General features: G+C 44.2%; 1 protein-coding gene across 2 annotated transcripts in view; it reads right to left on the minus strand.

The window, feature by feature from the left end:
• IFT140 (intraflagellar transport 140) overlaps positions 1 to 17700 on the minus strand; it is a 2226364-nt gene that overhangs the window by 1117690 nt on the left and 1090974 nt on the right. For both annotated transcript variants that reach the window (XM_069646971.1, XM_069646972.1), the window contains exon 11: positions 5094 to 5166. In XM_069646971.1, the coding sequence (XP_069503072.1) occupies positions 5094 to 5166 (73 nt within the window). The remainder of the gene's footprint in view (positions 1 to 5093; positions 5167 to 17700) is intronic.

Raw genomic sequence — 17700 nt, forward strand, 5'->3', positions numbered from 1 at the left:
AGTTGAGTCTGTAGAGGTGCAAGGGTCAAAATAATATCATGAAGAGCAAGTATCAACCTGACATCATAAAAGACACATTTTGACATTTCCTGACATTCTGATTAAGAACCCTTTTCAAAATACGAAGATTCCACGATAAAGTAAACATTTAAAAAAAATGAAGATAATAACATCTAGTTGTTTTTAAGACACTTACTTCTAAGTAACCAAGTGTGATAAATATAAGTGGCAAATGCAAAAGTTGCTCAAGTTGTCAACTGAACTCTTGGACAATGACAGGGCTTCATGTAAATGCTGGACCTTAAATTTCAACAAGATAGGGTTTATTAACTTGTTTCTAAGTCCCAGATAGTATGGGCATATGAACAAAAAGTTATTAGTATCTTCCCTGCCAAGGGAGCAGACAGAGCAAATCTCAGATTCAGTCACACTGAATTTAAAGAGTAACGTATTTATTGACAGCATTCCCAGCCTGTGCTTCACATACAATGATATCATCAATGGTGTGGTGATATTATCCTAATAGTCTTCCTTGTCCATAGTTAGTTGACAGCTTGAATATTCCCTGCTCTGGGCAGTTGATGTATAATAACTGGCAATGTTGCATTGTGACTTTAGCAGATATTCTTGCCTAATCTGAAATTTCGACTGAGAATTTATAGAAGCAGGATTAGACCATAGATGACTCAGGATCAAAGAGTTCAATTCCCCCCTAACATGCTTACACCGCTGGGTGCTGCTACCACCTGCTTGCGACAACACCTCGCATATAGCATCTCTATATGTGAACAATTCAGGGGTAGCCCAGATTCATATCCAGTATGTAGTGGGTCTACTAGCTAATACATCAGCTATAAATGGTTGTGTTCATTTATTAAGCAGGGACATGTTCAGGGTGCTCTTCAGTATTGATAGTAGTTTTTTAAGAAAAGCATTGCCTGTTGTTTGCAACTTGGTGCAATTGGCATGGCCGTGGATAACAGCCCCATATGATGAAGGTGTGCTAGCGTGCGGATTATACAGTTCAAGCAAAGGGGACAGTCCTTCACCACCAAAAGAGCAAGCTAATTTCAATAAAGCATTGCTTGCTCTGTACAATGTTGTTACCATCTTTTCTATCTGTGCAGACCAAGTGTCTTTGGTAAAGAATCTAATTTCCAACTAATCAAAGGTGTCTACCTGCTCAATAAGTTGCCCCCCTATCTTCACATTCAGCTTAAGTCTCTTCTTGCTGTTTTCTGAGCCAAATACCATACCTTGTGTCTTTTGAATATTAATTGTCAGACCACTGTCGATACAGCCCTTGTGGAAGATGTCGACCTGTCTTTTTAATCCGACGAGTTTTGGAAATCAAGATGGCATCGTCGGCAAAGAGCAAGAGGGGTATAAGATTACAGCCCAATCTTGGTGTTTCTGTTTCTACCTGAGTAAAGTCAATGATCAGTTTATTTATATATAAGAAATAGTGTGGGAGCAAGTACACAATCTTGGAGTACACCAAGGTTGATGTCATTAGGGTGGGTACTGTTACCTGCTAAATTCCATCTTACTTTCCCTGAATTTCTGTCCAAAGGCTCATGATAGAACGCAATAAGCCAACAGGTATACCAAGGTCTGCAAGGGCCATCCAAAGTTTATTACTTGGGACTCCATCAAATGCTGCATTGAGGTCGTTAAAGATAGTATAAAGATTCATGTTCCTCAAAGCTACATATTTTTTATGAATAAAAAAAAAACCCTTAAGGCTTCATCTGTAGTGCTCAGGCCGGGCTGGAAACCCCCTTGGACATGTCGAATTGCTGATGACTTCTTGGCCTTTGAAGCCAGATGTAATAAAGTGTACGAGCAAATATTTTCCCTGTTGCATAAAGTAACTAAATGGGCCTGTAATTAGCAGGATTATCCCTACCACCTTTTTTGTACACAGGGACAATGATGGCTTCTGTCCATGATTTGGGAACTCTGCCAATTTCAATCGCAGCGTTAAAGATGGCATAAAAGACAGGTGCCCAGATGTCCACTTCTTTCTTGAAGAGGATGACGGGGGTTAAATCGGTGCCCAGATCTTTACCTGCCCTCTGGGCTATAATGGCTTATTTAAAATCACAGAGAGTAATGCAAAAATCTGCAACAGGGGGAATAGGCTAATCACCAGAAACAGTGGATAGTATAGGGATGTTCAGTGTGAGATACATAGAAGTTGGTAAAGTGGTTTAACCAAACGTCTTCTCAAATACTCCCATGAATAGTATTAGAGTTCTCAGCAGTAGCTCCTGCTACATTCTTCCGAAAGACAAAGCTATCCTTACTTTGTACAGCGACCAATAGCTTGTGCCACTCATTTTTCCAAAAATCTACCTTCTTCTTGTTCACCTATTTCTTGTAGGGTTCTCTCAGTCCTCGCAACCCCTTATGGTCTATGGCAGTAGGGTTTTTTACTTCCCTAATAATTTCAGATTTTACATGTCGGCATTCAGTGTCATACCATTTAGTGTGTCTTAAAGTTCTGATTTGGGCCACTTTACTGGGTTTTGTGACAAAGTGTGCTATATCACTCTTGTGTTCATATATATTTATCAGCTCAATGCTATTTAGTCAGTTTGAGCACCTGTTCAAATTGTGGCAACAATGCTTGATGGATTTGTGCCCCGATCGCTTTAGTAATAATGTCCTCCCATTTAACTCTGATGTATTAATTCTCTGTATTATCTTAGGCAACCTTCCTTTTCCTTTTTTTCTCACATCCCTCCCTCGCTTATATGCTGAGGTTCTCTACCCCTCCACCCTCTTGGTGCTCTGAAGCAATAGTCTCTGTATGTGACAGGGGACACGCGCCCAGATGTGGGTGACTTGCTTGCTGTGCCATTGCGAACCAAGTTGCACCTCACTGATTGGGGCTCAACAAGGACGAAACATGTCTGGGGTTGCTTTTTTTAACTTGAGAGGGGCCTGGTCTAGCAGTTTCGTCTGCACAGCTCCAATTGGTGGCAGTACCAGAGTGATTTCCATAGGGCTGGTCTGCTTCTGCCATGGAACATACAGTGGTGTAGGAGTTGGCCCAGACTATTGTCATTGGTTTTGAATAATTCAAAACCTTCCACTCTCCACAATTTTTGGTTAGTGATTGCTTCGTTCAAATCTAAACAAATAAATCAATAAATTACATCAAGTCTGCACCCATAGATGGTGGTGTCCTCCGACCACCCACTCCCACTACCCCTGCATCATGTATGTGCTAGCCTTTTATGAAATGGAGCCCTGCTCTGATCTGAACAACAATATATTATGTAGTGGCCATATTCTGAACAACTAGAAGCAAATGCAGTCTGAAAATTTGAATAGTCCTGGCACCTAAAGGATGTATGCTTATCATGAAACCAGGTCTATTAGGAATGACTTAATTGGAGAGCCTACTGACATCTCCGTAAGAAGAAGCAATAGACATCCTGAAAATACCTACAAATGAAGACTCCATTCTGAATATGACAAAAGTACCATTGGAAAATAATTGAAATTCTGAACATGAAGACAATACTATCAGAAAAGTCTAAGTTCTGAAAATGTCATAAATACCCTAATAAAATACTGTATTTGCAACATGTAGACGATTTAGTAGAGACTACAGTGTGAACATGTAATTCATACAACCTGAACATGTTTGAATTCTTGGTAGGAGTTACAGTTTACACATGCAGAAATTAATATCAGAGGGAGCCTACAGTCTGAATAAGGTAAACAGCTTTTTAAAAGAAATCAAATTTGGAACATGCGAACATTCCGGACATTCACTTTGAAAACACTAGTTTGTATCAGTCAGAACTACAGCTAAGTAAAGTATTTAGAACGCAGGCCCATCTCTTCGTGAAGAAAGCCCTTTATTATCCCCAGTGCAGCCAACTACCACTGTATGCTCTCAAAAGGTAAGGTTTGTAATCAACAGGTAGAGTCTGGCCTACTCAAACACTGTGAAGATCACTTGCAGGCCAACAATGCTAGACTTGCCACCATATTTAATTACAAACAACAGCTTTCAGAAATTACATCAATGGTGTGGCAATAAACTGAATGCAATTTGCTAGGAATTTTGTTTCAGTGCTCTATATTTTCAGGAAAACTGACATTCATGAATGTTTCAGAGGGGACAGTACTCTACCCTTTGATTTTTTCACTTTTCGAGGCGGTGAGAGCTGCTTATAGTAGTGTTTTAGTCCCGAACTTTTCTTGTTTGCAGATGACACGTTTACTGTCTGTGAGTTCTTGCGTATACCAGAAAGCCGATGGCTTGGTTATATTGGTTTGTAGTTTTAATGGTGTGTAGATGTTGGCAAAGTCATAGCACAGTTGAGCTGGTAAAGGGTTGCTCATGTCAAATGAAGGAGTGTCAAGGCCAGGTTGGTGAGGTTCCCTTCTAAGGAGTCCAAGAGGATGTTTCTGAATGAACATTGAGGTCTCTATGTGGTTTTTAGTTGCTGTAGATGGGAGGGATTGGAGTAGTGGAGCTTGGTAGAAATGGCTGTGTGGTTAGTCCAATCGAGGTGTACAGTGGTGATTAGAAGGAACATAATGCTACTTTTACAGCTAGACAACAGTTGCACTATTTACATTTACTGGAGTTCTAGATACAAGTCCCTGTGCCATATACAGTTATGGTCGATAACTTATTTCTCTGTGAGGAAGTTCCACATCTTGGGTACGATATAGCCCAACGTTCTTCCTCCAGCACATGCTTTTTTGGGTTGGCCACGCAGAGCTGGCCCATTCCAGATTCCCTGAGTGGCCAAATTGGGACATATCAGTGCCATAAGGCTGATGGGTACAACAGGCAAATACCTCACATTCATGTACACTATTAACATGATTTGCAAGGTTACTTCTGTTCGACAGGCAGCCAGCACAGGGATGATATGGTCAAATTTTCAGAGGACGAGTACGGGGGTGTTGCTGTAAGGTATTGAGAGCCTCACATATACACTCTAGCAATAAACCACCTGAATGAAAACCAAGCCCTCACATTTCCACCGTCATTATCTGGTCAAAAAAATGGTTGCATAAAAAATATGTGTTCATTACCGTGGATGCTGCAGTGCTCTTACCTGTGTTGCGCAATGTAGCTCCTGATGGTTCAAAGACAGTAACTTGTTTCCCGTTCCAGACTGCAACTGCATCCTTAAGAAAGAGGGATATGTAACATAAGCCACTAAGACTAAGTGTTTGGCCACAGAATCAATATAGACTTACATTTTTCACAATGTACTTCATTTTAGTGTCATTACTCCGTCGAACATGACAGTTCTTCAGAAAAAAATTGAAAATATACTCCAGGTTGAGCCACACGTTTTGGCAGCAAGAAACCTCTGCAAAGGCACCACATGAAAGTAACAAGTAGCATTAGCAGGGAATTATTTTATACCTGTATTTGTTTATTTTTACCATTTTTAAATGCCTTATCATATCGTACTAACTATTCATCTAAGATTGCATGACTAAAAGCAGCTCATGAACGTTTAGTGCCTTAAGCTCACTCCAAAAATAAAACCTAAAAAGGATGTGAAAAGTATTTGTAAGCAATGAGATGTGGTGGCGCATGATTGAGTGAAAACAATACACACATTACAGCTTCTTTTAAGCCGCCCTTTAATATTTGTCTGGTCTCTAGGAGAACCACAGTGTGGTCCCCACAGGCAGTACTTGAGTTCCGACCAGAATAATATTGGTCAAACTCTGGACAGTTTTTGCAGAACCTTCTCTGGATATGTAATACAAATTTGATATACTGGGCCGAGGCCATATTTCCACCCTTTACTAATGCACCCCTACACAAGCTCTGTGCCAGGGGTTGGTAAGAGGCTCATATCAGCGGGTGTATCAGGCCAACACACTCTGGCTTGTCAACTCCAACCACAGAGATGAAAGAGTAAACTACTTTTAGAAAGACATAAAATCAAAGATGTCTCAGCTGGCACTCCGTGTGCACATTCCTCCAACTGCTCTGCCTCCCTCCACACGTTCACCCACCACATACTTTATGACAGCTGTAGCTATACCATATCTGTTAGTGGTGGGGACTAGATGGTGTTTTTTAATATGAGAGAGAGAAAGAGCACAAAGACCTAAAGTAATGGATTCATCATATAGCTGATTTCATTATTTATTTTTCAGCTCCCTCCCACGTTCAACATGTGGTACTAGATAACCAAAGTGTTAAGATGTAAGTTCCATGCGTTTTAAGCTCACTTCAAGTAAGTTTATTTCCAGATTCTTAGATACAAATCCACGTGAAGACATAAAGGACATTAGCGAAGACATAAAGGACATTAGCTGAGACAACACCGGCTCCCATCACCCAGGGCAGGCCAGCTCTAACTGCCACTACACAGAACACTCCCTCAGAACATTCCATCATCCACTCATAAACATTCCACATGACATCACAGACTACTTCACAACAGACAGGCACAACACAACACACCTCCCTCCTTTACCAAACCATACATGCACAAAACAAAAACCACCAGCAGAACACAACACAACTACCACCTTCCAAAAAAGATATCCACACAAGACACTCAACTGACAGACAAACACTTCCACGGCCAAACCCAACCATCAAAACATCACATCATGACAAACTACATTCCATGAACCAATCAAAAAGATACTGTCATCCATCTATCTGTTCCTACCACAAACAGGCAATTGGGCTCTCACCCCAGGACCTAGTCAACCCTGAAACTGGGCTACTTCACCTACGTTCCAACACCACCACAAAACTGCTTCACCTCCTATCACCTGCTCCTGCCTACAACAACACGGGTGTCCAGGCTGCCACCCTGGAACCCCAGCAGGCCTCTAGACTGCCACTCTAGAGAACTGAGACCTCAAAGCCTCCAAAAAGACAACCACAAACTCACTCCAACAGGGATTCACAAAGTGGAAACACACAACATCACTGAGATCAGAAACACCCATGAACTCGATACCATATACGTCACACCAGACCTCATTGTACAAACCTTCCAAACACATTGGGAGCAGTGGCCACGCACTCCCAATGCCAACATCAATGACTGGTAAAAACTAAACGATCTTATCAGCAACGCTGGTATCCTCACACAAGTCTACTGTTGAACCCATAGATAAAACGAAAACCACAATAAATGTCACAAGTAACATAGAAAACTATTTTCTCATCATCTCAGGACACACCACACCCCATACTAACGGGTCATTACCAGGCGTCCTCAGCTACCCCTTTTTACCACCAGCTGCTACCTACTGTTCTCCACAATGAGAAGGGTAACAAACCCTAGAGGAGGCACTACCTCCCTTACAGAACAACCACATTGCTGTTCAACCTTAACCGGAATAAGGTAACCCCTATAAACCAGAGCGATACCACTACGAGAAATTAGAAAATCCCAACATCCTTTATGAAAGAGCCGAGGCGCTACCTTACTCTAGAACAACCATATGGATGTTCAACTTTTACCACGTCAGGTAACTAGCTAAACCAAACCAAAACAATGTAAGGAAAACTATATCCCCCACTGACATTACTGAAACAAACTAAACCATGCATTTCACACTGGAACACAACCATGCTGAATGTGTGTTGAACCATTACCAAGCATTAACTGACTCTCTCCTGGGTCAGATTCATAACATGCACACCATAATCATAGAATGCTGCAACCATACACTGTAAACAATACACAAATTGCATTGAAAACATTTGCGTTGTAAACTTTTGAACACCATAACCCTATTGCTCATAGAAAATAAAATCCCCAAAACTAACATTTTTATGAACTCAAACGTCCATAGACATCCTTAGACTCTAAGGCGAACCTATAAATCCATAACCATTTGGGCTATAAACAAATCCTTTCCAGTTCATGTTCCATAATGCACCTCTAAAAAGTGAAAATCTTAAAAGGAAACGTTAGTTTTAGCCATTGTACAAACACATTAAGATGTGCGTGATTCGCACCAACACAGTAACACATTGTGCGAGCGGAAGTCTATATGCGAGGGTGCTCGCCACTCCAAACCTACAATTCCTCAAAAAGGTTAATTCTATCACAAGCATGCACAACGCACATCTCAACCACACACTAGTATCAAACCTGCAGCCTTTGCAGGGCTATAATGAAACTTGTGCAAATTAACAAATAAATGCTATAACCAATGTTGCAGCAAATGAAAGAATATACCCATCCCCAACACAATTATTTACCTAAGAGTCCATAGCCATTACAGACTCAAACAAATCTAAAAGTCCATCGCCATAGGTAGGCGTTAACATCCTGCAAAAAATAGCTGAAAATCCTAAAAATGATTAAAGCTATCGCACACGTATTCACTCACAATCTATTTACATACTCGGAATGCACACAGGTTCCTAGCCTATCAATATACCCATTCCTCATTTGCAAAACGCACCCTCCTGCAAACGTAAAGCTCATACGACCATTCGGAGAGCAGTACAAATGAACACACAGAAAGTGCTGTCAGCATATAATAAAAAATAAAAAATCTATAAATCCCAAATACTTAAGTGGACTTCCTCACTACCATAACACACGATGGAAACATTTACATAACATCCAGCATTAACCTTAACCAGCCGGAAATTTTGTCGAGCAATGCAATCTATACAAATTGCCATGCATAGCTGTCATTATTCCCCACCAGTCACTGTATTCGTTGGCCTCTACCCGACGTCTCACTAATTGAGACGGAGCGGCTTGCCTTGATCACTGACCATCGTAATTGTCACCATTATATGCGGACATATCGGCACTCTGACATTAGTCATGCCATGTGGCACCACTCCAATTCCGAAAGCTCAGATGTATTCCATTGCCCTCCACAGAACATCTCAGGTAGGCGGAGCGACTGAGGAATATCAAACTGTACCACACGATAAGAGCCTGTTCCCATACGGGTCCGAACCACGTGAGAATGTCACGTTACGTCGATTCCTCAAGGTCCTTTCTTTGACCCACTCAGCTTGTTTTCTGACCAGACCCATTACGCCTCTGGCCTTACAGACAGACACAGTTCCGGAACGCCATGACTTCAGTGAGGAGAACGATACACTGCCACCGACCAAAGTTCCGATCAGAACTCCTACATAGTCAGCGCTCGATGTGATTGCCAACTCTGTGTGCTCCACCGGTGACGTCATCATTCTGACGGCGGCATCCAAGCGCTCTTCAATGCAACAGACAGCCCCCCCAAAACGGAGCTATTCAATGGGGCCAGCCATTGTAGTAAAACATATATCAGCGCTGCAACGTCATACATTCCTGTGCTCAAATTCTCTGTGGGATGCTCTCTGGCTGCTTTCTATGGCATTCTGTAATCCATTACCCATTTCGCCTGGACAAAATAGCAGTACTATCTTCCACTGTGCCAGCAAGACAACATATTACCACAGGCTCACGCCTGCTGGACATCCAGTCACCAGACCACCCTCTGGGAGTCAGTGGTCCCTTCACTCCCAGCAGCCAATGCCTCTGGCTATGAAGCCCGGGAACTAAATGTAGTCCTCAGCCCACTCCGTTGCTCTTCCTTCCCCATGCCCTGGGTGATGGGACTTACAGTTTCTGGGGGCGTTGTTGTCCTTTTCCAGCAGCTTAACCTTCCTGCACCCCCCGCAGCCGGGTCCTCAGTCCTTCAGCTTGTGGCACGGGTTACCGAATCCCATCCTCGTCACCATTTTTAAAATGTAAGTTCCATGCGCTTTAAGTTCACTTCAGGTACATTTATTTCCAGGTTCTTAGATACAGATTGTTAGGGAGAATTCTCTCTTTAGGCTGAATTTCCTAACCTAGTGAGTCCCCCAGCAGCTTTGCTGGATTTCTGGAGTTTGTTTTTTCCTCCTGCCAAGAGTGAGACTCTTTTTCTCCCACTCTTGGACATGATTTATGGTGTTCCTTTGACTGTTCATGTGTTTTATGGGCTATGGGGTCCTTTACTCCATAGGGTCTCATGTGTTTTTACTATGTGTGTCACACAGCACCCTCCGTGCAGTGACACAGGGGTGTCATAGTGACACCCCACCATAGACTCCATACCATGGGACTGACTGTCTCCCAGGGCATGTAAAGTCACCATTGGCTTTACTAGTCCCAAATTATTAACAGAAACCGGTACAAACCATCATATTGTGGACGTACTGGTCGGGGCAATTCGATTGCCCCGGGGTCTGTTAGTCGAGGGGGCACGTCTCCGTCCCCCCTGATCGAGTTTTGGCTGGTGGCAGTGGATACTACTTCTTATATTCGACCACGAATATATCCCTATGGGATTTTCCCATTGTTCGAGGCTACCAACTTCAATTATTTAATTCTCATAGCCTTGAACATACCGCTGGTTTATTTAATTAATATTAATTCGCCGGTTGGTATTTTTTGCCAGGACTCGATTCTAAAATGGCGTTTGTGTTCTCTTTTGTGACTCCAACCCAAGTCGAGCCCTTTGTTCCACTTTTTGGCGGGCTTCTCCACAGAAGCCTCCAAAAGTGGTGCCACTCTGTCTGGGTACCACAGGGGGTATGGAAGGGGGTTTAGGCACCTTGGACTGATTTACCTTGGTAACTCAAGTCGCACTCTTGTGTCATTGGCCCAAGTGGTGAGCCGGCCGGCTCACCACTTAGCATGTTTGATTGACAGCTAGGCTGAGTGAATGGGGGTGTGCTGCATAAAAGCAGGGCTTTGGGGACTGGAACTTCAGAAGTCGCCACAGGACCTGAGAATCCGACGAGGGAGAAGCTGAGCCGACCTACCACGACAACACCACCGGTGGAGCCCTGCGGAACCGACTCACCACTTCCCGACGACAGAGAAGATTTCCCGGCTGGAGAGGCTTCTTCCCCTGACTGGTGGGCACAACCAGTTTAGCGTCTTTTCCTTGCATCCCAGGACGTCTTGTGGTCGAATTGCCCGTGCCAAGCACACCGGCAACCGGATAGCCACTTACCACTGGACCGCGAATAAAAGGACCGCTTCTTTTACCTGAGAACTCTGCGGCTGGTTACTTCCCTGGCAGTGCAACGGACTCCTTTCTTCCTTCCCGACGAGATCCTCTCTTCCCCCGGACGAAGCACCAACTTGCATCCGCTGCCAGGAACAACTGCCCCCGCTGGAGTATTCTCACCACTTTAAGGTACCGTGTCCGCCAGGCCTCCCTTTCCAAAGATTGCTACAAGGTAATAATAATCCCTTAACCTTCTGGACTGGGCTGGCCGCCTTGACCATCTAACTGGTCTCTTTCTTTGGTCCAACTCTTTTGTGAACCCTTTCAAGACTTTTGTGAACTGCAACCGTGTAACCTTGGACACATTTCGTTCTGATCCTCTTAAAGTGAATCCGGCCTTCTGAACTCTAACTTCACGGTTTTACTTTGCCTTCCTCTCTTGTTGTGTTCTTGTGAAAGTGTTGGGATCTGTTTCAAATGATACTCTGCTTTTCTCTCCCTTTTTAAAACAAATTATTAGAGTCCCATCTGCGTTAAGCGCTCACCACTGTCTGAAAATAAGTGGGGCTTTACTTAAGACTTGTCTAATATTCTTTTAAGGGAGTGTATATCTTTTAGTGACCGTGTTTCTTAACTGCTTAACCTTAGTGCCTGTGTGTTTTACTAGATGTGGTTTTAAATAAATAATTATCTCTTTTACACCAAGTTCTGGTCAGTGTTTACTTGTTCTACTGTGCTCTTTTGACCTATTGTGAATACTCTGTATACTGCCTAACTCTTCTTGAGGGAAGTCTGACTGCTCAGCCACAGCTACCAAGTGAATCTGTGTGGTACAGACTGCTACCAAGTGGGTTTGCTGCCAAACACCTGTAGTCTTAAATCTTTTGCAGTGGTCCCAGAGGGAACTGCACAGGTTTCTGCCTAACACAGATCCACATGAAGACATAAAGGACATTAGCTGATACAACACCGGCTCCCATCACCCAGGGCAGGCCAGCTGTAACTGCCATTACACAGAACACTCACTCAGAATATTCCATCATCCCCTCAAACATTCCACATGACATCACAGACTACTTCACATCAGACAGGCACAACACAAAATAGACTAACCTTCAGAGGGGCTGGAGACAGGAAAGGCACACAAAAGGGACACGTGACCAAGCACTTCCTAAACTTCAACAGGTGGGAATATACCCAGTGATGAAGTACCCCCTGTCTGATTCTGGGGACATCGAGTGGGCTCACCAAGGGCTCAGAGTACCTCTCTAAACCAGAGGATGATGGAGGAACCCCCTCCTCACCCCACACTTAAGACCCTGTCATTGGGCACGGGACAGTCACAGCGAACACATTGGGGACACTAGCCTTTAGACAGGGCTCTAGGGCACCCTCAGACTGTAATAAAGATAACCCCCAGCCATCCCTGACATCCGGTAGGGTACATCGTACCCTGTATTCAACGTTGGTCTTGCAGCACAAAAAACACAATTAAAAACAGTAAGCATAAACATATCATCATAAAACAATGCATTATTATTAAAGTCATACATTCTATAGAGATGTGCACGTGCACATTCATCCTCTTAAAAGCACACGGTTCATTATATACGGTTCCTAGTCATTGCATCAAATTCCTACCATCTACCATCTAGAAAAACTGCATCGAATGCATTTTTTTTTATGGACCCCGGCCCAGTCCGCTTTTTTTAACCTTTAAAACCCATTATAATTAAATTAAACCATTTACCTTTTTTAAAAAAAAATGCATTCTCTGCTTTTTTTAATGCAATTTTTTTCGATGGTAAGGCATTCGATGGTATTGCATTCGATGCAATGACCAGATACCATTACATACATATGTTACTTGACTCAACCAACCACCATATAGGACTTCATTATGGACTAAAAGAACTAGCATACATGAATTCATCAGCAGGGTATATAACGTTCCACCCAACCCAATAACAGAGCCGACGTGGTCCTTTGAAGCGCACAGACCTCAGAGGTGGAAAGAAACAAACCAATGTGTTCAATTTTCCTCACTATAGCGGAATAATACCGGATAAAGAACTTAGAACCCTGTGTGAATCACAAAAAATAAATTCACTCTGCAATGGAGAGAAACATTGTCGTGAGGGCTTCAATCCCTCTTCACACACCCAAATAAACACAGCAATGGCATTTTGAAGCCTATGTTACTCATTCCGCATGCAAGGGAAACATTATAGCGAAGGACTCCATTTCCCTCTTAATGGTTGATGCAAACGCATGCTGGGATTTTTAGTAACACACAGACCGTGGGAAGTACGACATTGTTTTTACTGCCTTCCCAGCACTCAAGCTCAAACACGACGCAACTGGGAATTTCCTGATATCAGGAGGCAGAGCAGATGGTTGGAGACAGTCCATGGCTGATGCATTCTAAATAACAAAGGGCCCAGTGATTTCCAAGACGGTGGACACACCCTTGGAAAGATTGGTACACCCTCAACTCCTCAATCACCACAGGTGAAACAATTAAAACCAATTAATCCCAGCCCCCCATCATTTCCCCAACACAGGTGCAAATCCTCATTAGAAGGTCAATAAAGGAGAAATAAAATCGGTATCCAGTGATAATGTTACTGGGGAAATGGCCACTAGGTGGCGATATTTACCTAAAAATGCACCCACTAGACAATCAAACACTTTCCACAAATATTCTAAGATTGGAGGTATTAATAAATAACTATACTCCTCCTAGAATATTTGGGGAAAGTATTTTAGGGGTGATGAAGTCACCTATCTGGCGACTTTTTCATGGCGACATATGATTGGGTATTAAGCGCGTTATAAATAACCTGAGGTTTCTAAGCACAGACCCAGGGATCGAACCTGTGTTGCTCCATGTCGTCTTGCTTCCAAGGCTAGCACGTTGCCCCCAAGCTATCCACCTGAGATAACATGGAACCATAAAATTCCAGGCTCCCACTCAGAATGAGAGTGGAGAATAATCTTCTGGAAGGTGCCTGGAGACTGTTAGCGAGTAGAAGGAATCTGGAGGAGAGAAGAAGCTGGACGAGGAGCAAGTGTACTTGAGACCAGAGGGGGAGAAACGGTTGGCAAGCAATATTTAGGGGGGTGGCGGGGAGTGAATATAAGGAAGTGGTAGGAGAAATTGAGTAGGAGCAGTAATGTCCTACAGTGGTGGTTGGTGGAGAAGGGTGAGAGTGAACATCATAAGGAGGACACTGGAGAAATTCAGGATGAGTTTGACTATCATAAGGAGGCATTTGGGAAAAATTTGAGGAAGACCAGGAATTTTTATTAGGCAGAGGTCAGTGAAAGTGGGGAGATGAAACATCAGAATGAGGTGGTTGGGTAAGTGGAGAAGATTGAAGTCGGCAATGAATATCTGCAGGAGGTGGTAGAATAACCAGAGGACAAGGAAGGTGAACATCAAGAGGTGTTGGTAAGCCAAAGGAGGCATTTGGAGAAGTCAAGTAGGAAGGTGGACATTAGGTGGAGGGGTCAATAAGGTGGAGACACATCACAAGGGAGTAGTCAGATTGGAGACAGACTGGGAAAACATCAAGAGGAGGAGAGCACAAAGCCAGATCAGGAAGGTTCTGGAGGACATCTTTGGCCCAGACAGGGGGGAATGGGAACGACCCCAATCTGAAAGGTTTGGACCCACAGTGGGAGGAGGAACAGGAAGTGTGGCATCTAGGATAAAGAGGCTGGGCACATGACTTTCCAGGTGGTCAGAGGTGGAAAGTTCAGGACTCTGCAATAGGAAAGGGACAGTGTCCCTCAAGTACCTGCTAGAAAGTACAGTTCGTCTAATTTCCTTGACTCTACCAGACACTCGTTAGTATCAAAGACTGATCCAAAGTCGTGCTTGAGAGACACGAGGGGGAGGGAGAAGAAGGAGGGAGGGAAAAGGAGAGAAGGAATGAGGAAAGGAGAGCGAAACACAGGAAACCATGTGAGCCCAGAACCAAGAAGGGAGAAGAAGGGTCACAGAACCCGTTTTGAAGCAACATCAAGATACTATGAGTGGCAGGGACGCCAGGTCAAAGAAGCTCAAGGCAGTTAGATTGCATTCAGAGAGGGCCTTGATTAAAGGGTCGCACACCCTTCCCCCGGGTTCACTGCAAGAGTGAGTATTGTCAGGAGCCCAAGAATATTGAATTCTGAAGTTTGTTGAACTTCTCCCATCTGTTAATCTGCCTTGGTCTCATTTTCCACTTTCTTTCAATCACCCTGACAACACTGTGCCTTTTGAGTAGTGTGGCATACCAGAAGATATTGATATTTTATTTCTATCGCGCTCATACACAAGTGTTTCAGAGCGCGACAAGGCAAGGGAAGGGGAACAGGGGAGAACAAAAACAACGATCTTACTAGGCCCAGTGGCATTGAGAATGTGCAAGTGCAGTGTAGAGGGAGAAGGGGGAGAAGTGCATGGAAGGGGGAACAAAAGGAGAGCGCGGAGCGAGAAGGAAAAAACAAAAATAACAATAAAATAATAAATAAAAAGGCAACAAACAATGGGAGTGCAGCCAGCAAGTGGCAAGTGCTGGGTTTATGGCAGCAGGCCATGTAGGTCTCAAAGTGCAGGAAGAAAAGGGGAGGGCTGTATGGGGTACAGATACAGACCCCAGTGCAGGGGTGGCCCAGAGGCAGTGCGTGAGGGTGGCAAGATGAGCAGTTACCTGGGCCCAGAGGACAGAGGGTGGCCAGGTGCATGGTGCCGAGGGAGAGTAGAATCAACAGGGGAGAGGAGAGGAGAAGGCAGAAGCAAAGAGGAAGGTTTTGAGGTGCTTCCAGAACCGGAGATGGTTCTCCTCAAGTTTTAGAGTGGCAGCGAGGCTGTTCCAGAGGGAGGCCCCCTGCCGAAGACAGAGACCTACCCCCAGTTTGTTTCTTTGAGAAACGACTGACCCTGAGCGAGTTAGGGGTAGAGGAGCGGAGTGCTCGAGATGGGAGGTATTTGCAGAGGGATAGCTGAAGGTATGTTGGACCCAGGCCCCAGAAAACCTTGTGGACAATGCAGAGGGTTTTGAATTTAATCCTTGCATCCACTGGGAGCCAATGGAGAGATTTCAGAGCTCGAGAGAAACGATCCCAGGGCTTGAGGTCATGGACAAGTCTCGCAGTCCTGTTCTGGATAAATTGTAAAGGGTGGAGAGTAGAGGCAGGTAGATTAAGAAAGTGGCTGTTGCAATAGTCCACCTTAGAGAGAACCAGAGTTTGGGAGACAGTGAGCTTATGGGGGAATGAGAGGAAAGAAAGAATACCTCTGAGGGGGTGCAGTAGGTTGTTTGACTTTTTTGATACATCAGAGATGTAGGCGGAGAAGGAGAGTGTGGAATCAAAGGTGACACCAAGGTTCTTAGCCTCGCAGGTGGGGATAGGAGGAGGGCCAAGGGAGGCCAGCCAGAGAGTGAGGGGAAAGGAAGGTGATGGTGTGCCAATGAGTAGGATCTCTGTCTTGCTGGCATTAAGACAAAGATCGTTGGCAACACATCAATCTTGAATGGCAGTTAGGCAATCAGTGATGAGAGAGGTGGAGGAGGTGGCCGTCTGCGTAGTCCTGGAAGTTTGAACAGAAAATGGCAATGCAGCGAGCAAGAGTTGCCAGGTATTGGTTGAAAAACCAGGGCAAGAGGTTAGACCCCTGGGGAACACCACAGGTGGAGAGGAAGATAGATGATAGGAAGGACCCAAGTTGGACCTGGGAGGGTCGATCAGAGAGGAAAGAGGTCAGCCAGGCCAGAGCCTGATCGGTGATGCCCAAGTTATCCCGGAGACAGTTGAGCAGGATGGTATGGTTGACCGTGTCGAAGGCAGAGGAGAGATCAAGTAGGATGAGAATAGAGGGAATGCTAGAGTCAAGGTTGGAAAGACATACTTTTACTATCAGAGTTGTATTTAAATTAAAGAAAACGCCTTACTGACCCTATTACTAATAGGGAAGCTCCCTACCAAACAAACTAAACTAAGGGCGTTCGTGAAAATTTGTCAAAATAACACGTACAAACAGCCTACAGGCGCAAATGGGCCTCCTTCTCGGCTGCCCCAGACACACATCCATTTATTTCTTCAGTTATGCAACAGAGTGGATTCAGGGGGGGTATTTCTACACTATACAATGCGACACAACGTCATGCTCCTACTTTGAATGCAATGAAGGCTAAATGGGAAAGAGACTTGAGCATCACCATAGAGGAAGCGCAGTGGGAGAAATACTGCCACTTTACCAAATCGATTTCCCTGTGTGCCAATTTCAGATTGATACAGTTCAAGCTTTTGAATCATCTTCATATTACCCCAAGTAGGATGGCGAAACACGGCCTGACTGCCCAGGCGTACTGTCCCAAATGCAATGCCTCTTAGGCGGACACAATAAACATGTTTTGGGAATGCCCCCCAATTAAGGAATTCTAGGAGGGGGTGGCCGACAAGCTTGAGGTCATACTGGACATGCATATCCCAGCGACGCACCTGAAAAACCTATTGGGGGATATAGGTAAAATCTCAATCAAAACCAGACTACTCTTCTCTGTGGCGGGGGCTGTCGCCAAACGGAACATTCTCAAATGCTGGAAAGCTAAAAAGGCACCAAGTATCCACATGTGGCTTAGAGACTTGGTTTACACGTATGAATGTGAGGAAAGGTATGCAATGGGAATTTCAACCACATTCAGGCCAAAGGACATTTGGGCACCT

Source organism: Ambystoma mexicanum, chromosome 2q (genome assembly GCF_040938575.1).
Source record: "Ambystoma mexicanum isolate Mex_15411 chromosome 2q, UKY_AmexF1_1, whole genome shotgun sequence".
NCBI lineage: Eukaryota > Metazoa > Chordata > Amphibia > Caudata > Ambystomatidae > Ambystoma > Ambystoma mexicanum.